This window comes from Perissodus microlepis, chromosome 23 (genome assembly GCF_051167445.1).
Source record: "Perissodus microlepis isolate ML-2025 ecotype Zambia chromosome 23, ASM5116744v1, whole genome shotgun sequence".
NCBI classification, from domain to species: domain Eukaryota; kingdom Metazoa; phylum Chordata; class Actinopteri; order Cichliformes; family Cichlidae; genus Perissodus; species Perissodus microlepis.
The window spans coordinates 13,162,844-13,186,374 of NC_140482.1; the positions used below are offsets into that span (position 1 = coordinate 13,162,844).

The 23,531-nt window shown below is 39.5% G+C and overlaps 2 protein-coding genes, 1 long non-coding RNA gene and 1 pseudogene across 5 annotated transcripts in view; 3 read left to right on the forward strand and 1 right to left on the reverse strand.

The window, feature by feature from the left end:
- The first annotated feature begins 170 nt into the window (after window positions 1-170).
- On the forward strand, window positions 171-6,226 carry timmdc1 (translocase of inner mitochondrial membrane domain containing 1). Its single transcript, XM_084922397.1, has 8 exons — window positions 171-349; window positions 1,650-2,002; window positions 2,248-2,413; window positions 3,640-3,728; window positions 3,980-4,047; window positions 4,291-4,369; window positions 5,470-5,580; window positions 5,664-6,226. Exons 2-8 carry the CDS (start codon window positions 1,671-1,673, stop codon window positions 5,812-5,814), a joined length of 996 nt encoding a protein of 331 aa, XP_084778523.1. The 5' UTR covers window positions 171-349; window positions 1,650-1,670; the 3' UTR covers window positions 5,815-6,226.
- Window positions 6,227-8,036: 1,810 nt separating this feature from the next.
- Window positions 8,037-12,248, forward strand: LOC146361015 (uncharacterized). The gene is made up of 5 exons (XR_014799470.1): window positions 8,037-8,663; window positions 8,871-8,976; window positions 9,592-10,321; window positions 11,313-11,531; window positions 12,143-12,248. It is a non-coding gene; the product is annotated as an uncharacterized LOC146361015 (long non-coding RNA).
- LOC146361016 (G2/M phase-specific E3 ubiquitin-protein ligase-like) lies at window positions 12,032-19,958 on the reverse strand (annotated as a pseudogene).
- A 64-nt stretch (window positions 19,959-20,022) lies between these two features.
- LOC146361017 (ATP-binding cassette sub-family C member 4-like) overlaps window positions 20,023-23,531 on the forward strand; it is a 30,685-nt gene continuing 27,176 nt past the window's right edge. For 2 of the 3 annotated variants that reach the window (XM_084920539.1, XM_084920541.1), the window contains exons 1-3: window positions 20,023-21,453; window positions 22,727-22,837; window positions 23,291-23,411. In XM_084920539.1, the coding sequence (XP_084776665.1) occupies window positions 21,380-21,453; window positions 22,727-22,837; window positions 23,291-23,411 (306 nt within the window). In that variant the 5' untranslated portion in view covers window positions 20,023-21,379. Of the gene's footprint in view, window positions 21,454-22,138; window positions 22,290-22,726; window positions 22,838-23,290; window positions 23,412-23,531 lie in introns of those variants that run through there. The other variant, XM_084920540.1, reaches the window with a different exon arrangement.

Below are 23,531 nucleotides of genomic sequence, written 5' to 3' on the forward strand. Positions count from 1 at the left end.
TATGTATGTATGTATAATATTCACGTGTGTCCACTGTATTTAGTTAAGGTTTTACCCCTTAACTAAATAACTATATAATAATAACCCATCATAACTTAAACCACCCGGTTGTGTCAGCAACGGTAACAGCAACTGTGTTAGTCCTCCAGCGATAGGCGGCGCTATTTTCAAGTCTTTCAGCTGTAAGTCTTGGCCGGGGTGAAAGGTTTGGACGCCGGTGGACTATGTGGAAACTGTAGTAAAGCGCTCTTCTGAAGGGCATTATGAAAAACAAATATCTGTATTTTCGTACATTAATCGGAACGGCATGTCTTTGTAAAAACAAGCGGTTCATTTCAGAGGAATTCAAGTAAGTTGTTTTGCACCTGCTGTGATGTGTCAGAGGCTAACAGCATGCTAACCATACGAGGGGTTGTTGCACACCAGTGTTTGAACAGACGAGGAGCATAAAACCGACCGCAATGAAAACCGGTGTCGTGTTTTGGGAGCTGTTACGTAAAACTGTGCTGTTTGTCATAAATAAGGTGCTGCTGTGTTAGTCTGAGCAATAGCACATGCAAAGTTTGACCTGACAGGAGCACTGTATGAAGAGACAGCTTTATGTGGCATCACTTATCCACCAGCACACTGGCTTTAAAAAAAGAATATATTAATTGTTATTAATAAAATAATCCAAATAGTCCTCTGTATAAGGTTCTGCATAAACAAACACCCATTTCAGATGAACACAGCCTAAATGCTATTAAAAATATTCTACCTTGTTGGGTTAAAACAACACAATCAAATCAAATCAATCACCAAAGCCATTTTTCTCCCTACTGAGGGGATAAAACAGCTAGAACTGTGTTGGACCCTCTTTGCCTTTAAAACTGCCTCAATTCTTCGTGACATTGACTCACAAAGGTGCTGGAAACAACTTTGGTCCATATTGACACAACAGAGGAATCTACCTTTCTAATCCCAGTAGATCAGCAGTTTCTAAAACACTCACATCACCCTTTCCTCCCCATTATGATGCTGAGTTCAAACTTTAGCAGGTCAGGATCCTGTCTACATGCCTGAATGCATTGAGTTGCTGCCATCAGAGTTCGTGTCATTGAGTGGCCACTCCAGTCTTACAGCAGGAGTGAAAATACAGGGTTAGGTTCATTCAAATTGTTTAGATAAACAAAATTGTAAAATAGTATTGTTTCCTCTCAAATACAGCTTGATTGTTTCAGACAATGGTGCAAACAGACTCAGACTCATAATCTTATTTCTTCTACTGTGGATGGTTCAATAAATGTGAACATTTCCTTATATATTTACTGTTTGTGCTCTGGTTAAAAAATCTCAGGCAGAATAAGGTTACTGTGACCTTTTATTTTTACCTTTGACCCCGGAGCAGTTGACACATCCTGATTAGCAGATCTGAGGTTTTGTGCTCTGAGAGATCAATAGTGCATTTTACAGTTGGGGGAGGAAAAAAGCCTATTTTCCCAGTTTCTGTTGATAGGACTGTAGAATTCAACAGCTGTTTAGTCAAACAGCCTGTGCAGCACTGCCAGGCCTTCATTCGCCTTGAGGCTCTTGGTTTTGAGGATGGAGCTTGAGCTGAGGCGGCGAGTGTGGCGTCTCAGCCCGTGACCATGTGTTTCTCCCTGTTGCAGCACATCAGCAGCTGAAGCGTGATGCATCCAGAGCGGCGCAGGACAAGCGTTGCCCTGCAGAGACGACTGGCAGATTCAGCCCCTCAGGGCACGCTGAGCACCGGCCAACTGCAGGGCTTCATCCAGCGTGCCAGGCCTCCTTTCTTCTGCTTTCTGCTCCCCAGGGTTCACGCAGCTGATGTGGCTGCTGCCCAGCCTGCACAGATGCCCTCTTCCTCCTCATCATCATCCTCTTCCTTCACCAGTACTGCTCCTGTAGCTATCCCTTCGTCCAGCAGCCTCCCGAAAAACATCGGGAAGCCAGAATTCCCGAGCACGGGATGGGAGCGCATCAAAGATCTCTTTGACAGAGAGTTAGTTTTATTGTTACATTGTTTCACTTGTTTGTGTCTTGGTGTTTTTGAAAAGGTCTTTGTGTATATGTAGACACTGTGGTGTCAAATTCATCGTGAATCATGTAGTTGATGAGTTAAGATTATTTAACTAAACTTGCAGCATCCTTTAGTTTTAATGGCTTTTTCCTCTAATGGCTTCTAATGTAACAAGTTCACTCATTACTGGCTTTAAACTTACAAGGAACATTCTCGTCCCTGTTTAGTGTGACTCAGAAATACCCAGAGGAGATCACCAATGTTGTAAACAGCGGTGCTCTCGGTGCACTTGCAGGCTTTGTCTATGGGGGCTTGCCAGCAGCTCGCCACGCCAGGGAGAGATATATCCAAGTCAGCCAGGCAGAATTATACACTAATCGTGTGGACGCAGTGGTAAGTGAAATCTGTGCCTTTAAAACCATATCTACTGTGGTTTTGGGTGCAAATGTTCCATGAATGATGTTTGTGTTCAGCTTTAATATTGTGATTAGGGCTGCCACAAACGATTATTTTGATAGTCGACTAGTCACCGATTATTTTTGCGATTAGTCGACTAATCAGATCCATTGGATCCTTTGGACTTACAGCTTATTGCAGCATGCATCTGCTCTTATATAACTATCATTAGCTTATAGCTTTAAGTGTTTAAGGTATGTGCTAACTAAAAATAAAGACAAGATGATAGTTTATTAAATTTTAATGAAATTTGCAGATTGTTTCAGTGAAGTTTAATAAACTCCTTGCTATCTAAAATATAACGGGACACCGGAGTATATTCTTGAGCATCTCACACTTCTGATAATCAGTTGTCTGCTTGATGTTTATTCAGCTGTGTAAAAACTATAACTTTAATCTCAGCCAAACCGATCGACTCAGGAACAAATAAAATACTACAAAAAGCCAAACAATAACATTTTTAAGTTATCTAAGTGACTTATATATCATGTTTAACCTGAGTAGCGAAAGACGGCGGTGGGTTTGAAAACGATTTGCCGGGAGTCCGGTGTTCTCACGGGCTCTAGTGAGCCTTGCCCCCGGCTAGCTATCGAGCTAGTGGGTAACAGACGTCTCCGAAAACGTCGGAGCGCTTTTGAAAATATGTGGTGTCTTGATAAACTGAGCAGATATTTGAGGTTTACACGGATACATTCTCGCCTGAAAATATGTTAAACGTTTATTTTGTGACCCAGAAAGAATAATAAGAGTAATATTAAAACTAACTAGCTGCCGCCATTGTTGGAAACTGAGCAGGGCTGCGCTATGAATTCTGGGACAGAGCTGCTTCTTCTTCTTCGGGGTTTAACGGCAGCTGGCATCCTTGTACATGCATTGCTGCCATCTTCTGTTTTAGTCCGTTATTACACTCTTAAGTCCCACTACTTATTCCTGCGTCTTTTGTGATCTTACAAAGCTTCAAACGACGCGTCGACTATTAAATCAGTCGTTGACGATTCTGATAGTCGACGTAATCGTGACTAGTCGACTAATCGTGGCAGCCCTAATTGTGATGTCATAGTTTCTTATTTAATTGAATTATTATTCAGTGGTCTGAAGTGGAGCATTGAGAATAATGCTGCAAATAAAAGTAAAAGTCTGTCTGTGCCTGTTCTGTCTGTCAGCGCTCAGCACACAATGCAGCTGTCCGGGGGTTTATAAGATATGGATGGAGATGGAGCTGGAGAGTGGCTGTGATAGTTACCTTGTTCAGGTAAACAAAAACAAAAAACAGGTGGAGCATGTGAGGAAAGTGTGTGTAGTGTTACTTTTACAAGGGGTCAAATCAGCTTGTGGATCTGGAGTATTAATAACAGGAGAATGCACAGAATGCTGAATGTCACATAAACAATGTGCAGATGTTTATTGGATGTGAGTGCTTTAACATTGCTAGCATACCTCGGTCAGTTTGTTTTGGCCTCACTGACTCAACATCGTGTGCGTTTCCTCTCGCTCCCTGTGTAGTTCTGTGAGCACGGGACTCTCCGTGTACCAAGACAAAGACGCAGTCAGCCAGTATGTTGCAGCTGGAGGTGAGTCACGTGATCTGATCAGGGCGCCTGCAGGTTGTAGTTCCAACTGTGATTGTTTTCAGTTATTTCTATAATAAATGCCCACTAAAATAGGACCGTATGTGATGATATTAAAATGTGACACGTCTGTTCAGTTACACCCAGAATCTATGTTTAATTATTGCTTGACAATAAAAGTGTTCTTTCAACATGTCCAGTACAAATTCCTGCACATTGAAATGATGAAACTCTGTATGTGAGCAGCTGTGACTGTAGGCCTTTTCAGACTGAACCTGGGCCTGAGAGGGCTGGTAGCGGGCTCGGTCATCGGAGCAGTGCTGGGGTAAGGCTGGCTTCTGCTTCTACAAGAATTCTTTGACTTCTAGTCCCAACAGTGCATGTTAAACTTTTTTTTCCATCTGATGTAATAGAACATGCTCAGTCCTCAGTACTGAGCTGACTTCTATTATCAGATGCTGTGTATTTACTTTTTGACATGCATGCATGCCTTCTCGTGTATGTGTGTGTGTATTTACATTCATGCCTGTGTGCTCGAAGTCAGTGAGCACTCTGGCAGCCAGCTGCGCCCCTCCCAGCAACCCTCTGTCACCCAGCTGAACCTCCCCCCTCCTCCTCCTCTTCCCCACTCCCTTCCAAATCTGCTCGTGGTGCCAGAGGGACTCGTGTACCACAGAGGACAGTGTTTTGGGTACTGAACCAAGGAGACGGGCCAAGGCAGCAGCTGCCCTTCTCCTTTTATACCATCGGTGTTATTCCAGCCTCTTGTGTCCTTCTACCGTGGTCTGATGTAGACTTGGAGGTGCTTCATCCTCTGTCTCATCTTCACACCCTGGCCCACTTTAGCCTCGCTCATCCTTTCAGCTGAGCGCACACAGCTAAATGCAGATTGTATAACTGCAAATTGAGTGTGTTGCCTTTGATGGTGTAACAGAGGAGGGTCTAGTTTGGATCATCCCTGTGGTCAACTCCATAATGGCTTAGCCATACTTCCAGTTGGCCCTCCACTAGCACGGCTCCCTCCTCCTCTTCCTCTCACTGTCTGCTTCAGTGGCCAGCCACCTGGAGCATTTGATGTGGGCAAATGGCTCCAGCCACGGCTACGCCAGGTGTAGCTGGGGCAGAAGGGGCGGCATGAAAGCAGGCAGCTAATTGCAAAGCACATCACGCTCCAGATCTTTAACCATTATGGTTTCCTTATTCATGTCGTAGAGGTGTGAGTGGAAAGTGTGGAGGGTTCGGAGAAGCTGGGCCGCAGCAGCTGTAGAAACTGTTTAAGGAAGTTATTACAGTGTCGATGCTTCCATTGAACAGGCATCTGATATGTTTTATGTTATACAACATAGACTATCTGATGAACTGCTCTGTGTAAAAGTGTAAAGGTGTGCATCACAGTTACAGTTATACACACTGACTTCTACACAGGATTCCGGTTGGTGCTCTGGTCATTGCCTTGCAGTCCCTGACTGGAGAGACGATCCGAGAGAGGCGCAGGAGAGAGCGCAGGGAACTGTATGAGCACAAGCTTGCAGAATGGTAAGATCTATCAGAAATAAATACAAAGTGTCATTTTATCCTGATGCTTCTTGGTTAATCAGAGCTGGTGTTTCCAATAAAAGGACAGCCCGTTTGCAGTTGACGGATGAGCTGATTTCCAACTTGAATGTGAGCTCTCAGGTGGAGGAAACCAATAAAGACATGCAGAGGATCCAGGAACTGCTCAGTCTACCACAGAATGAGGATGTAGTCAAAGACTCAAGTGGACAGTGAGCATGGCTGCCTTCACTGTCTGCTATCTGTTGGAATCTGGAAAATACAAACGTTCTCTTACTGAATGGAAACCGATTCAGATGAATTCATGATGCTGTTGTACAAGAAAAGTAGGTCCAACGAAGAGCTCACCTAAATGTGATATGGGATACAGGAAAAGGATTTTAAGACTTTCAAATATTCAGTATCTGATTTGTGCCACTTAGTCCACATTGGTGTTGTAAAGGTTAAGGTGGACTTGATGTGATGCTTCTCTGTACTTTTAATACTGAAGTTGACTGACACAGTATGTCCCGTGGTTGAAATCACAAAGTCAGCATTGTTGGTCGTACAACTTATTAAAACCACATGAAAGAAAGAAAGAAACAGACTCCTCTCCAAACCAATAAATATCAATTCATGCTACAAAACACTTCGTTCTCTCTGTGTGTAATCTGTAGTTTGCTTTTGACTTTGCCTTATGGGCTTTTCAGCAACTAGGTCAACCAAAGCCTCGGCCCCTGGTGTAAAAAAGATGTGACACAGCAACAGCTGGGGCTCAGGATGCAGCAGTGACTGCTGACGTGCACATGGACAGCCAATAGAAGCAGGCTGTGATGTGGAGAGCTCAGAGAGCTTCAGGTAAACGCTTCAAACGAGAAACTAGTTAATAGATTTCTCTTTTTTTTTTTAACCATTTAGGTTGGAGTAACAATGCAAGTCTGACTTTTCCAGACTTAATTTACTGTTGGAATGAAAGTGTTAGCATCATATTTGTTCAAATTAAAAACCTTATTGGATTCAAATATAAAATTATCCCAAATAACCACAATGAAGCTGCAGCTCCTTTACATTTATACTTTTATACTGCATCTGAGGGATGGATCGACAAGTGAATACATGCTGTATTCACCCACTTCCTCCCATGGATCCTCCCATCAGCTTCTTAATTCTTCTGAGAGAGTAACATGGCTTCTGAAAATGAAAATATGAATGATTGCTCAGTAATTTGTTGATAGAATGACAGCAAGTGAAGTATGTTTCATAAATGGGCTCTGAGCGCCCTCTGCTGATGGCTTTGCATGAGTGAGTACAGAATACAACAGAGATGTGTGTCTTCAGTAACTGCGGTATTTCAAAGTTGAAAACTGCTCCACAGCTGAAACAATGCAACAAACGCATGCATACTGCAACGCAGGGGACTTTCTTCTGGCCTGTGAAATGCTCGGACACCAAAGCGCTGTCAGTATTTGTTAATGGGTTGTGTCCACCGTGTGTCCACATGGAAAAGAACTGAGCTGAACTAAGATGTGCAGGAATGACACTAAAGACTGTTTCTTAGTTAGCACAAGGGCCAAAAGTGGATTTGCAAATTTCTGTGAGAGTTGGTGACACGATCACTCATGTTGTGTGTGATGGGAATCCAAAAAACAAAATAAATAAAACATGAAAAGACGCTTGATGAATATTTGGAGAATATTAGATGTGGGGGTAGGAGTTTATCTTATGAGGCTGCATGAAGGAGGTGTCTTTGGTAGGTGGCACCATGAATGCCTCAACGTATACCAGAAGCTAACGAGATGACTGAGTCACCAGAATCCTCCAGAAAAGAGATGACGACAAAGCAAAACATGTTGGCAAAACTCACGAGTGTTTCTAATACAGGCAAAAGAAAAACTATCACCTGGAGAGGTGTGTTGCCTGACTTGAAACAAGTGAAACACCTTTGGGGCATCTTTTAGAGACAAAAGTAAAGAAGGCAGAGCATCCCTTTGGAAACCAAGAAGGACCAGGCCATTAAAAACAACAGCAGACAAAGGAAGCTTTTAAAAAATACAAATGTATATTTCGTCTTCTGTACCTCTGCAGCTGTTAGATATGATATGAATCAGTTTAAAGAACATTATCTGACACTGCAGTGTAAACCTGATGATCTTTGCATAGAGAGAAAGTGTTTTAAATGCCTACAAGCCCAAAACAAGCTTTTTAAATGTGCACAGTGATTTGTGTGTAACCTTTGAGGGCTCACAGTTGCATGTATCTTGACCACACGTAGAACCATTTATCAAATCTGTGCATCCAACCCTGAAGAAATACTGCTCATTTCTGCACAACGTCTTAAGTTCGGCTTCACAAATCGGATCATTTTCTCTTTGAAGAAGCTTCCTGTGCACACGCATGTCTAAACCGACGTGTAACCGCCCCCTCGCTCTCTTACAAAACCATAAATGCGCGTGCACGAATGGCCTGGCACGCACAAATCACGTCGCATGCCGACGTGGGGTTTTGGCACAACTTTGACCCAGCCAGTCTCACACAAAACCACAAATCTAAGCTGCATTCCTTTCACAGTAAAAAAAGGAACATCTGGCTTCCGCTGTTTCGTCTCCAGGGTTTATCTAACCGGGCAGAGCAGAAACGAACTGAGCATTGACTGACTTTTCCCAGCAGATGAACATCCAGCATGTAGCGGCAGCTTATTTAAAGAATAAAATAATATCTGTGTTTTCTAGTGGAGAGATGAACCCATCTGTTTATTTTACGGTGGCCCTGAGAGGCCAAACGGACTGCAACTTCAGAAAACACTTGCAAAAAGAAAAATGCTGCAAAAAGGAAAACGCTGCAAAAAGAAAGACGCTGCACTGCAACTTCAAGAAAAACGCTGCACTGCAAAAAGGAAAAACGCTACAAAAAGAAAAACGCTGCAAAAAGAAAAGCGCTGCAAAAGCACACAAAGCACAACGGAAATAGGAAAAAAGACAACGGAAATGTTCCTGGGGAGACAATAACCCGACGGACCAGTTGCACGAACCAAAACATGCTAACCACTGCGCTAGGACTGGGACACACTTCAAAGAAGTGGAGGAGAGGTAAATGTGTTGTAATCTCATGATTCTAATAATACTACAGATATCTGGAATATACATTCAAAGATAATTCTAACAAAGTTAATGTTTAATGTAGCCTTAGAAATGAAGCTTTTTTAAACTCGAGAACAAATACTAATAAGTCAAAGTCATTAAGGAATATTGCAGTTAATGTGTTCAGGTTTTCATTTGGCATTGTGTCTTCATCAGGCAATGTATTGTCCATATTGTGGAATCCAGCTAGTGGGGCAAATTGGAGTTTTTTGTGGGTCCTGTGGAACTAACATTCAAGTTTTAGCACCTTTTATAGAGAATGGTAAGCACTTCACTTTCCTAAGTTCTAGTATTTATTGCTCACCTTTTAATTGCTTCATAATGACTTATATACACCACAGTAGCTTCAGTAGTGCGTGTTTAACTTTTTTTTTTTTTTGGGGGGGGGGGGGGGGGGGATTATTATTCATGTGCCAAATCAAAAGTACTATATTCATTTCCTTATTCTAAGGTTTTTGTATTGTTAAAGACTCTGTATGCAAAGATAAATCAGAATTCCAAAAACCGTAAAGGCATGAATTGGTAGGTACTAAGAACTGTATTCTGGTTTAAGCCTGCCATAATTTTAAAAACTAGTTTATGACTTAATAGGACATATGTACACAGTGACAAAATTCTTCTAACTTCTCTAATTTTGCTCATTTTGAGTTGTCAGCATAGAGGTCTTAATGAGAGTGATAAGTCCTGAATCCTGGTCCATGTTCTTTGAGCTTTTGCTGGCCTTTATTTAAGCACACATCAAGAAGATTAAATACTTGAGTCATGTTTATTGAGACTTGTTTCAGATGTGGTATTTTTTTTTTTTAAACACTTATTAAGTGCATTTGTGGATTCCTGTGGTCGTAATTATCTTTTCATGTTTTCTCTTCAACCTTAGGCCCAGTCTCAGTCACAGACATCATCAATAAGTATTTCTCTGAGGGCCATACATATGAAGTGATCCTGGATTTTCTTGAAAACAAGCATAATATTTGTATGAGTCTGAGAACATTAAAGAGGAGGCTAAAAGATGCTGGAATGACTAGAAGGACTGACTTTACTCCCACTGACATTGTCATTTCCACTGTTACACAAGAACTGAGAGGCTCAGGTCAGCTTCTGGGTTACAGATCCATGTGTCAGACACTGCGACAAAAGTATAATCTGAAAGTTAAAAGAAATGATGTAATGCACATACTCTCAAGACTAGATCCATATGGTGTTAAGCGTCGCTGTAAACGCAGGTTTGTTCGAAGAGGATATTTTTCAGAAGGACCAAATCAAGTGTGGCATGTGGATGGTTATGATAAGCTGAAGCCCTTTGGTGTTGCTATTAGTGCATGTGTCGATGGATTTTCAAGGAAAGTTATGTGGCTCAGCTGTGGCAGCTCAAATAATGACCCAGGTATCATTGCAAAATATTATATGGAGTGCTTGTCACGGTTTGGTCAACTTCCAGCATGCCTTCGTACAGACTGTGGCACAGAAAATGGCACAATGGCAGCCATTCACTGTGCTTTAAGATCAGACCATGGAGATGAACTTGCAGGAGCCCACAGTCATATGTATGGTACCTCAACTACAAATCAACGGATTGAAAGTTGGTGGTCTTCGTTCAGAAAGCAAAGGTACATGGCTTTTAAAATATATTCTGAAACTAAAATTGAATGGTTCTGAAGGTGTTTCGTGGTCAGCGATATACTTTTTTTTGTGGGTGGGGTTTTATACTCAAATATTAAATTACAGTCACAAACAAACAAAGAAAAACATAGTCACCTACACATTTTTCTCATGTGATGCACAACTGCTTCAAAAAATATAATAAATGGTGTGGTATACCAGTGACATTTGTTTGTATTAAAACAACACACTCAAAAAGAAAATCCTACTCAGACATTCCACAAAAGTCCTAAAAAGGAACTATAAAAAACAACAAACAAACTGACATTCAACATTTTAATAAATTATTATAAATCCTAGAGGCAATGGCATCAGTAAAGATTGATGTATTTAAAATTGAGTAAAATTTATTCAAATTTGTGTGCCTACGTAGTACCAAACTAACATCTAGATCAAATAGTTTACCTGTAGGGAGTCATATAAATAAAAGAACAAGGGATTCTTCAAATTTGAGAACTGTAATATGAGTAATATAAGAACATTGATCCAACATGACAGAAATTTGTTAGAGGAGGTCATTCGTTTCAGACATTTCTTCGACTTTGTGTGCCAAAAAAAAAAATACTGATGTTTTCACTAGCTTTTGGATTTCTGTGTGTTATCTAACAAGTGATAACAGCTTCAGTGTTCATGTAGAAACAAAATAGTACATTTATATGGACAGACCTGTATATTACAACTTTTCTTAAGTTCAACCGCCAAATGCAGGAATAACAGAAGGATTAATCATTTTGTTAAATTTTGTTATTTGTGTGAAGTTGCTTTTTTTTTTCCTGCAGTGCATTGATGAAACACTTCAGAACATGTGAATAAGCTTTTCTTTGAACGAAATTGCGCACATTTCAATATTCTTAAGATTACGACTTTTTTTTAAAGAGGACAATTACATTGAATTACTTGTGTTATTAAATTTTATATGCCTTGTCATTCCACCATTAGAACTCAGTTCTGGATTGAACTCTTCAGTGACCTGAGGGAGAGGCATCTTTTCAACGGCAGTCATGAACATAAATGCCTTCTGCGATATGTCTTCCTCAATGTCTTGCAAAAAGAGCTTGACGAGTACAGAGATCTCTGGAACACTCACACCATCCGACCTATGCGCCAATCTTGTTGTCCATCTGGTAAACCAGAAGCCATGTATCACCTGCCTCATAGGTATGTATTTAGTCCATGTATTTTATTTCATAGTTTTACTAAAATTTTTCTTCCTCAGTATAGTGTATTGTATGTGCAGGATACCTGTCCAGCTTGCTGTTATTAAACCTTTTGTTCATTTATAAAATGGTTCAGGAACAGTCCATCCCTTATGTGCACTCTTTTCTTTCTTGACCTAACCACTTGAGTTAAGTAAGCAGTATGTCATTTAGGTTTAACAATTTGCCCTAACTGTTACTCACAGCAGGTATTACACACACTTTAGCAATTGAATAGTGTGTTTTGTTGTTTTCACCTTTTTGCTGAATAGAAATTAAAGCTGCCACTTGTGTTTTGCCATTAGTTCTGTTCTCTGACTTCATGCACATACGTTTTATTTTTATATTTTTTTCCAAAAAAAAAAATAAATGTTAGACAATCATATTTTAACTTTGGATCACATCTTGGCTAAAAATGACAAATGTAGATATATGCATAATGAAGATTCTTTAAAATCACAATTTCCAGAACTGACTTTTAATTATAAGATTGACTTTGCGCTTTTGCTGTAACCTTGAAGGATAGTACATGGAGAAGTGACTGAATTTGTTCATTTTTCTGACTGACCTAAGGTATGGTGGAAGAGAGTGTGGATTCCAAGTGCCTCAAGAAATCCTGCACCAGTTTGATGACATTCTACCTGCTCAGTACAGTCTATGTGGGGACGACAATCTCCAGGTTCATTTCACAAACTTGGAAAGACAGAGTGAGCTCCCTCGACCAGTCAACTGGACTACTGCAGTTGAAAATTATATAACACTCAAAAATATGACTGGACTTTAGAAGTCAATGTAAAATCATCTGCTAGATGTGGGTACAATTACCACTGACACTAATTGTCACAAACCAACTTTAATGAGTATTGAAAAAAATAGTACCATAGTTTTTATATAAATAGTTTCACTACCGTCAACTTTTCAGTGTGTACGCTTTCTACCTGAAGAAATCAAAAGACCATACTGTACAAAATAACTTGTTCCTTTTAATTAGGTGTTGTAACAAACACGTTGATTAATTTGGAGATCTGTTTTACAAACAAAGGTTTACAAAAGCATTCAGCGGGACCTGTATTTATGTGGGTTTTTCTTTTTCTTTTTTTTTTTAACTCCAAGAACAACTTGCATATCTTACAAAAAATTGTAATCAAACACAGAAGTGTTTGATTAAATAAAGCCTTTTAACTGAATTTATCAGATTTTTTTCCCTGTGTTATTATACTAGTGTGTCTCAGTACATTAGAATACTTCAGAAATGTTTTATTTTGTTACATTGGCAATTTCTTAACACAGTGAAATATGTCTAACTTGTTCAATTGTCCCACTATGATACTATGCTTTTGAAATTCCAAAACCTGATTGAACTTTTTGCGATGCATTAAACTTTATGTGATTTACAGAAATTATTATAAATTATTAGAAACAAAATTTTCAGATTTTAAAATCACAAACTTCAAATGTTTGCTAAAACCATAAATGTGGCTTAAAAGCAAAAGGACTTGGACCTTAGGGAAGCCCAAACCCAGGAGAGTTCTGGATGCCATAATCCATGGCTTCTTGGAAGTCCTCATAACTGTGTAACACTGGGATTTTGATAGTATTTGCACAGACATCTGCTACAGGGAAGCGTGAAGTGGTCTGGAAAAGAAGTTGTGGCTTTGGCTGAATTGCTGCAGGAGGAATTTCTCTCAGTCCAGTTGCAAACATAAGGATGTCTTCAAGAGACAGACTTCCATTTCTCTCTGAAAATGTAAAGAGAATAAAAGTTATTTCTAATGATAATAAACAGGAAAAAGGTGCCATTACACTTTGCTGACATAAATGTACTCATTTCAACATTTTCAACCAAATTTAATACCTTCTACAGAAAGCAGATAGTCTTGCCAGTAGCTTAGTACTCTTGTCTCCTCTTGACGCCTAGAGCTGCCAGGTGGACCAAATTGCACATGGAAGATGTTCTCAAGAAGATCAGCTGTCAGCCTGGTCTCAGTGTAGCACATGAATGAGAAGAAGAGTGAAGGATGCTGTTCCAGGGCGTTTAGAAAATCCAGTGTTGCTAGACCCTTTCTGAAAACAGTCTAATTTTTAATAAAATGTTTAATGTTATTTGTGCAAGAAAGCAAAACTGCACAACATTCTTATCTAGCTAAGACACTCATCCTGCTACAAAAAAAAGTCCTCCTGAAAAAGGTCTTGCATTTAGAATATGTTTTTTCCGTCCTTTAAATTTCACGGGAATAAAAAAAAAAAGTAACAATTTATTCTTCTGAAAAGATTTTGTAAAATGGGCACATAATAGTCTGAATTCTATACCTTTGGATGGAAAGATGGTTTCGGTAGATGAAGTACCACTGAATGTAATCCGCTACTACCTTCTTCTTATCCTCCAGTGTCCTCATGAATCGACAGCATCCTGCTGTCTGGAGCATGCTTGAGTGTTTTTCTGAGATTACTCGGAGCTCACTTAGAGATGTTGCATTCTTTATCTAAAGAGAAAAATATATATTACACACACATACACATGCACAAGTGACATCCTTCGCATGCTGTCTATTAATGTGCAATTTAACACAGTCTTGGATTACACAATCCGTAATCATTTCAGGCATCAGTTAGTTACCAAGATTATGTTAAGTGGATAACTAAAACTAAAAATTTGCATTTATTGGCGTTTGTCATAATCATAACATCACAAATTTACCTCTAGTAGAGCCTTCTTGATTTCTTCATCTGGTATATCATCAATTTGTGCCTCGAATGTCTTTTCTTTTCCAACAAGGTACATAAAGAAGTTTGGAGATAAACAACATGGCCCTGGACCACCATGGACAATGGAAACTGCAATCATTCTTCCAACGTAGAAATATTCATTTTTATCTGCAGCTAAAGATAAAGACAATTCATTATAATAAAGTAATTTTGACCATGGAAAAAAATGTGAAAAAAATAGATACCTTTACTATGAAATGTGAGATATTTGGCATAGTCTTTTCCTTCGAATATTGTTCTCGTCCTTATGGCTTCCATCAAAAGGGTGAGAAATTCTCGAGTAGGCCCACCTGTGTCTATTGCCTCTTCAGCCAGCCCCACATCATCAGAGAATTTCACCATCATGCCAGAGTTGGGACTATATGAAGACCTTCTGAAGCCTCGGTAGGCACCATCCCAGACATTGGCTCGGTTAATGTTGAATCTGCTACAGGAGGTTTTGTTGATCTTCAGAGCCAGATTTGAGATGACATCTGCAGCCGTCAATCCATCAGGTTCATCACTGTAGAATGAGTCAGTGAAAAGCAACAAAATATTTACACTATTTACACTTTATGTCTGTGAAGGTTCTCAGTCATCCAGGTCATCGTAGTCAAAGGAGCTTGCAAAGAAAAGCGTCTGGACTTCTTTAAGTTACTTGAAGACGTTTCACCTCTCATCCGAGAAGCTTCTTCAGTTCTAAGGTCAAATGGTGGAGAGTCCCAGATATAAACCTAGTGGGAGTATCCCCCCACAGAGGGACAAAAGGACCCCCTGATGATCCTCTAATCGCCTGAGCCAAGGTGTGAAACTGGGTGTGGGTCCCAATCAGCCAGAGTTTCGGGTGTGTTCATTGTGAAACCTGGCCCCACCTTATCATGCGAATTCCTGAGGTCAGATGGCCCAGGATGTGAGTGGGCGTTAAGGCGTCTGGGAAGGGATCTCAAAACTGGATTATAGATGGTAGAGAGTTGGTGTCGTAAACCCCCGCCTCTGTTCAAAGATGGTCGCTCACAGTGGACATAAATGGCTTCTTTCACTCCTCTTTCAAACCATCTGTCCTCTCTGTCCAAAATGTGAACATTGGCATCCTCGAAAGAGTGTCCTTTAACCTTAATTTACACTTTATGTATTTTTTTTGTTTAATCAGAATCAGAATCAGAATACTTTATTAATCCCTGGGGGAAATTATTTTTTGTTACAGTGCTCCATTATAAACCAACATTAAGACAAGACAGACAATACGCTAACTAAGAATAGTACAATATATACATATATATACATACATAAGTCACTCATAAATAAATAAATAGCTGGAAAAGAAATGTGTATTTGTAGCAGTAACCAGTGTGTTAAGTGGATGCGTTGTACAGGGAGATGGCCACAGGCAGGAAAGATTTCCTGTGTCGTTCAGTGGTGCTTTTCGGTAATCTCAGTCTCTCACTGAACGAGCTCCTGTGACTGACCAGCATGTCATGGAGTGGGTGGGAGGTGTTATCCAACATTGTCTTTATGTTGGACAGCATCCGCCTCTCCGACACCACCTTGAGGGAGTCCAGCTCCATCCCCACAACATTACTGGCCTTACGGATTAGTTTATTGAGTCTGTTGGCATCTGCGACCCTCAGCCTGCTCCCCCAGCATGCAACAGCATAGAGGATCGCACTGGCCACAACAGACTCATAGAAAATCCTGAGCATTTTCTGGCAGATGTTGAAGGACCTCAGTCGCCTCAAAAAATAGAGACGACTCTGGCCCTTCCTGTAAAGTGCTGTGGTGTTTTTAGCCCAGTCCAGTTTATTGTCAATGTGTACTCCAAGGTATTTATATTTATTATTTATTAATATCTTTTAAGTAATTTTTCTTGCTTTATCAATTGGCCTTTTTCTGTTAATTAATTTTAAAAAGCAAAATAGTAATCTGAAGAACAATCATCAGCAACCAAATAATTTTAAGAATCTTTTTTTCCTGAATACAATCATCAGCAGAATAACTTCACAGGAAAAGTTAAGCTATGTTTGCTCCTGTAAAAGGTTAGGATCAAAAATAGCAGCAGTACCCAGCACTATTTTTAGTAAAAAAAAAAAATTTGATAAATAGGTTAACTGCAAGTCACACACTATGGGTTTATTGTACTTATTCGAGATATGAAAGTTACCAGTTTTCCTTTTGCAACTCCTCTCCCTCAGCATCTGAAGAACTGCTGTCAATAACGACAGGTGCATAGATATTGGTATAGATACTGTCAAAGGAGAGTAAAAACAGAAGATTAAAATACATTTTATGTAATAGTAATTCTGGCTCTACATTTGGCTGGGTTGGGTCTGAAGTACTTCACCGTGACTGAATTTGCTCAAGTTATGGATTAGATAGAGAACCTCTATAATTAAAAAACAACAACAACAACAAAAAACGGTTTCACTGAGCTTATTACTTTATAATTATTTACAAGATATATCATTTCATATTTTTTAAATTTTAGAATCACAATCGAATCATAATACTTCATTGATCCCTAGGGGAAATCATGTAATTTTATAACTTAAGACTAACTTGTAACTTGTAGTATGTTCTCCTGATGTGGATGCCATTTGAGATTCTGTACCACACTGAACCTTCAGCATAAACACAAACACAACACAATACCATAACAACTGCAGATGTAATGGCATGCAAATGAAACTTAACAATTAAATATGCAACATTGTTATACAAAAGAGTATTATGTACTTGCACATCAGATGTTTGGGATATTGAAGTTGACCTATAAAACATAGATCCAATGATAAAAAGAAAATGTTATAAGACATAACATGCTTTTGTGGCCATCAAATGCTAACATTAAAGTGTTAAGAACATTAGATGTTTATATACCTGCCATAGAGGCCAGATCAATGTGCTAGAAGGTAGCCAACTTACCGACGTATAGGCTCTGGTGTACTGCTTTCTGGACTTGACCAAAGCTGTCAGATAAAATCATCAAACACCAAACTCGTTGATTATGGCTGCTCAGATTCTTACCACTATATATACACAACGATAGAATGATATTAGTCTTATATCCAGACATTGAATGCATTATGCCGGAACTGAGAGCACTAACATTTCGAACTAATGAATCCTTGAGATTTACATACCACTGTGTCAGAGAGGGGTGACGTAACGGGTGGTACCCTAACGATAACTTCATCATCCTCCTCAACTTCTGAAACACTAACATCTGTGGGAACGTATGAAATACTTTGGTTAAAATCTTCAACACAGTAATCTTTAACAATATGAGTATAAAAAAGAATTAATGGCAATTCTATTTAACTCACATTCTGACAAAAAGTCCTCAAGTGTGCAGACAAATAGTGTAATTCTTTGGTAAGGCTTGCCAACGGCCTCTTTGTAGAGTTCAATCGTAAAGGGTGTGTCAGTTCCTGGAATATTTTTTATTTGAGAGCCATCAGGGTAGAGCAGGATGTATTCTACATCTTTCATATCTTGGTTGAAAGCTTTAAATTTTTTAATGGCAGCACCCAACAGCCTCTCAGATGACCAGCTTGGGTCAACATGTAATGGTAGTGATTTCCCTCTTATGGGTCTCATGCCAGTCCTCTTTTTGTTCATGATCCCAACAGAAATCTAGATTATATTTTAGGAAAAAAAAAGTGGTCACATATTAGAAAAGTGTTGTCAGACAACAGATTAACATTTAAAAAACTTTGTATTTATACCTTCACTGTTTTCTTTGATTTCTTTTTGGATTTTGAGAACATCCTCCTTTCTGCCTCTTTACCTTCACGGTACTTGAAGAACTGCTGAACAACTGTCTTGGCTGAACAGGAAAAAAGGGTGAAAGACAGAGAGACTCTTTATTGGTCTATCGTTGTTTATAATTCAAAAGCAAACATGAAAAAGTCATTATTCAAAAAACATATGAACATAATGCACAAAAAAATCTACCTCTTCCCCACAGTCACATCCAGCAGAAAAATGTCTTTGCTTTCAGAAATGCAGATTTATTAGTCACATGACACCTGATGTCTATAGTTTTCCTTTTTTTTTTTCATTTATGACACTATCTGTAAATTACAAACACCTGAACAAATCTTGCCCTTTTAACTTTTTTCCATATAGAACGAGTTACAATAGCAGGAAGTTCAGAAAAAAATTACCTCTTGAGTGTTCTTGTTCTGTGGAAGCATCTTTAGCTGGTACAAAACTTATGTCTTTTCCACAGGAACAGCAAAATTTTGTCAAGTTCTCAAACTGGAATCCACAGAATGGACAATACATCTTAACCTGAAAAACATGAGTTGTATGATTTTAGCAATTTATTTTACAAAACAGTCAAATATATATATATATATATATATATATATATATATATATATATATATATATCTGCAGCTCCGAACTGTTGTAAAGGGACCTTTGGCTAATACGTGGGGTTCAGTGTCTGGCTCGCACCTGGAACTAGCTTTACAGTTTTGGTCAACTTTGCTAGCGAGAGGCAGAGAGAGGCGTTGAAAGGCTGCTCCAACCGAACTTACTGTTTCGGAGGAAAACACAAACACATTGTACAGTCGAGTCTAAACAGTGTACTTACATCTGGACTCGTCAGGCACTATTTTTGGCTGCAGTGGTTATTATTATATTTACATGCTTCCATCTCCCTTTTCTGCTAGGTGAGAACTCATACTTTTCCACTTTCCTTTTTCTCACTCCCTGGCTCACAGAAACTTAACGTCCATTCTCCCTGCAGCACGGACTACATGAGGGCACATCCTTTATCGCTATGCCTGTAATACTCTGCCTATTGCCTTCATATTAACTAATTTTTTGAACAATAATTATTGAAAATATTTTGTCATGTCATTATACTGCCGCAAGTAGAGGTGGCATGGGCCGCGAAACTGAGACACAGGCATTAGAGCCTCTTAATGCTTGTTTTGTTTGGGTTTCCACCAGAGTGGAATTAACAAAAATACAGAGGGCATAGCCTAACATACGAAATAGGAAAATAATGATGTGTAATCTATTTATTTCAACAAAAAAACTGTATTCTGAATACCACCTATTTACACAGTAACTGTAACGGAATACAGTTACTCGTATTTTGTATTTTAAATACGTGAGTGTTACATGTATTTCGTTACTCCCAAACACTGCAAACATATCTGTAGTATTATTAGAATCATGAGATTACAACACATTTACCTCTCCTCCACTTCTTTGAAGTGTGTCCCAGTCCTAGCGCAGTGGTTAACATGTTTTGGTTCGTGCAACTGGTCCGTCGGGTTATTGTCTCCCCAGGAACATTTCCGTTGTCTTTTTTCCTATTTCCGTTGTGCTTTGTGTGCTTTTGCAGCGCTTTTCTTTTTGCAGCGTTTTTCTTTTTGTAGCGTTTTTCCTTTTTGCAGTGCAGCGTTTTTCTTGAAGTTGCAGTGCAGCATCTTTCTTTTTGTAGCGTTTTTCTTTTTGCAGTGCAGCGTTTTTCTTGAAGTTGCAGTGCAGCGTCTTTCTTTTTGTAGCTTTTTTCTTTTTGCAGTGCAGCGTTTTTCTTGAAGTTGCAGTGCAGCGTCTTTCTTTTTGCAGCGTTTTCCTTTTTGCAGCATTTTTCTTTTTGCAAGTGTTTTCTGAAGTTGCAGTCCGTTTGGCCTCTCAGGGCCACCGTAGGTACGAATACAATAGAAATCCAGATGTCTCCGTTTTCCACTGGGCCATGAACGTAGCTTAGATTTTTGGATTTGTGCGAAGCAGCCGCCTGACAGTCGTCTCAGAACCTCTCCCGGGCATGTAACGCAATCTGTGGGTATCAACGATTCGTGTGCATCCGTTTAAGGTTTTGTAAGCGACCAGGAGGGACGTTACGTGTGCGCACAGGAACCTTTGTCAAAGAGAACTTAAATGATGAACTTAAAAAGTTGTGCGCAAATGATCGCAATGTGTTCAGGTGCATGTCTGTGTGTGGACTGGAGCGCTCATTTGTTAACCCTCAAAAGTTACACACAAATCACGGTGTACACTTAGTTCAGGCTTGTGGATCATATCACATACATTTGTAACACTTTTGGCAAAGTTGTCTCCGTGTCTTTGAGCTAAAATTGGATATTGTTATAAGGTATTTAATTCTTGGCTCTGATTTAAGGAGAAACTAAATCTTGACTCTCATTTTTACTAAATGAGATCTGACAGTCCAAAAATGCTGTGTCATCACAGCAGAGGTTATGGCTTCAGTTTAGCTGTCTAAGTGAGAGATGGGTCTTTACTTGGTTAGAGCAGCTGTCTCTTCTGTGCATTGCTGGTGTCTCATGAAGATGCAAAACTTAAGTAACATAGTGCTTTGGTATAGGGACAGAATCTCTGTAGTCTGCTAAACTCAGGAGCAGGCAACAGCAGCCCTGATGTGACGTCCTATTGTATAATGCCACTATGCATCCCGGTGAGACTCTCTGCACTATTTGCATGGACATTTTGGCATAAAATGGACAGATGGAGTGAAAACAGTGAAGTTTGATATCATTTGGACGAAGTTGTCTTTTGAACTTTGAAGACGGCCCAGACTCCAGGTGCTCGCGCTGTCCCCAGACACCAGCTACTGCACGTGAGGATCAGTAGGTGGAAACACGTGAAAACCGGGGCCCTCGATATTGCACTTTCATAACTGTATCTGACTATAGGCGTTGCTTAAATGGTGCGTTAAAGTGCAACTCGTTCAGATTTGTTTTGTAACGTGAAATTGTCACTGAAAATGCCGACTTAAACACTTGTCCGTGACATTAAATGACAGTTATTTTATTTCAAACATGTACGCGGTTATTTCCATTGATTTTTTTTCCATTGGAGGTTCAGAAAGCTCACTAGGCCCATTTCTACTTTAGTTAAACACTCTGCCTCTTGTTGTGCATTTACACCTGGGAACAGGTGGAGACAGTTTAGTGAAACACAGAACAGCTTCAGCAGTCTTGGCTTTACATGATGCAAGCCAACTATACATTTAGTGATTGAAGTCATCCCTGAGTGAACACGGTGTACAGATGGGTACAGACAGCAGCCTCAGAGCACCCATCTAATATGGAGACTACAAAGGCAGACAGCAGGCGCAATCCTTTGGCCACTGCCAGCTTTTTTTCAAGGGTCTTTTTGTGGTAAGTGCATTAATGAAGATATTGGATTCCTCAGCATGTTGTTAGTATATCAGTCAAAAGAAAGAAGAAGAAAGTTTCTGCAAATTTTCAGCACTGAGTGACAGCACTTAAAGCGTTCAGTCTGAAATGGGAATAAAGTATATCATAGAGATGAATCGGAATTTAGGAGCGAAGAGGGAATTTTTATTTTTATTTTTGTGTACTCAGTAACGACTAGAAGACTCGGGTAACAAGTTACTGAGAAATCAAATAGGTTAGAACTTAAAGGGCCTGCGGATCTTTTGATCTTTTTAAAGTGGGCTTTTAAAAAAGGCCCGTTATATCTACAGGGAGAGTGTAAGTCACTCGTTCTATAAATGTCAAATGTAAACTGTCCATATTCCATAGGTGACTGAATATAGGCTTCCCCTTCGCATAGGGGCTTGTACATATTGTACATAACAAATATGGGTCAGTTACATATAGGACATCACGTGATATATCCCCTACGGGCATTCCGATGTGCAAACTGATGCTCTCACAAAGTCTGAGGCACTCAAGTATTTTTGAAAAGCTTTCATGCAAATAGAAATTAAAACACGTTCTTTATTGCACATCTAGTTTAATCAGCCATTTCTTTTTATTGGAGAAAACTGAAGAGACTATTGCAATGAGCTCACTAAGTGACTTCAGTGAACTCTTTAAGGCTTTACGGAGAACCAAACCAGGGCCCTCTCTCGTTTCACAGACGGCATTTAACATGTTTAGCAGTCACAGCAAGTATTCCTATTTGCTTGGAAGATGAAGGCGAGGCCAGAGCAGCTGTTTGCTATCTGCAACTTCACCACTAGCTGTCAGTAAGTCGTACACACTGCTTTTTTAAAGGTTTATGTATAGACTATATAGAAGTGGGTGTAGTCATTAGCAGTGTGAAGTCAGCGTATGCAGATTGATTCATTCCCACAGCCAGCCTCAAAGAGCTGTCTTTTTCTTTCAGCACCAGTTGCTTTCCTGTGCTTATTAGTTATTCATACACTGATCATCATCACTTGCTTATTAATTCAAGAAGCTGGATACCTGTGAATTTACATTGTAATTTTAAATGTTGATGTGTGAACAGCATTAGCTTTAAGAGATCCTCCAAGTCCATCACTAGAAACACTGTTTCTCCAAATAACTCATTAATCACAAATAGTTCAGACATTCACAGTCAGCTTAGATATGTCTTTTCTAAACCACAGTGATTTGTATTTCTCTCTGCCAGATGGAAATGGTTTGTTTTTTTCTGTTTCAGTTGGTTAAACCCCCTGTTACAGCTTGGCCAAAAACACAGGCTCGAGAGAAGTGACATGTACAGTGTCCTTCCGGAGGATCGGTCTGAAACCCTGGGAGAGGAGCTGCAGAGGTACTTCAGCAAAAGGCTAATGTGACAAAACCAGAAGTGGTGCTGGTTAAGAAACGTGTCTGTTTGTTTCAAGTTAATGTTTTATTTTTTTATAGTGTGGATTGCCATTCTGTCAACCTGCCACTGCTTGTAATATCAAGCGCTTTCGAGGGTCTGATAATTGTGTTACTGACCTGCTGCCAATTAACCTAATTAGCCTCAAAGTCTTCCAGTTGTTTCTTTTTAGTGCCACTTACCTTACTCAAATTTCAATGCAAATAATTTTCATAAAATAGTAAAGCACCTCTGTTTTAACATGTAACAGGTTATCTACCTTCTATTGTGAATAAAATATGGATGAGATTTAAGAATGATTAAATCCTGATTTTGTTTATATTTTACACAGCATTGCAACTTTTTTGGAAATGTGGTTATAAATCCTGGGCTCAACTAATAAATTCATTTGATTTGCAGATGTTGGAACGAGGAAGTAAAAAAGGCTTCAAAGGAACTACGGAAGCCGCAGCTCTCCAGGGTTCTTATAAAGTGCTATGGAAAGTCCTATGCATTAGCCGGCCTATTTGAATTTTTTCTGGTATGTTGTGAATATTTACAATTGGCACCAGTGTTAAAACAATCATTCATGCACAGGTCGTATTTGAGATTTTGTGCGGTTTTCTGGCCATATTATTTCAGATGAGTTAAAATAAAAAGG

Bases quoted from the DNA above. Each gene is read 5' to 3' on its own strand.
- timmdc1 (XM_084922397.1), top strand. From the start codon at position 1,671: ATGCATCCAGAGCGGCGCAGGACAAGCGTTGCCCTGCAGAGACGACTG. The intron at 2,414-3,639 runs GTAAGTGAAATC...TCTGTCTGTCAG, and splicing joins CTAATCGTGTGGACGCAGTG to CGCTCAGCACACAATGCAGC. The intron at 3,729-3,979 runs GTAAACAAAAAC...CTCCCTGTGTAG, and splicing joins GTGATAGTTACCTTGTTCAG to TTCTGTGAGCACGGGACTCT.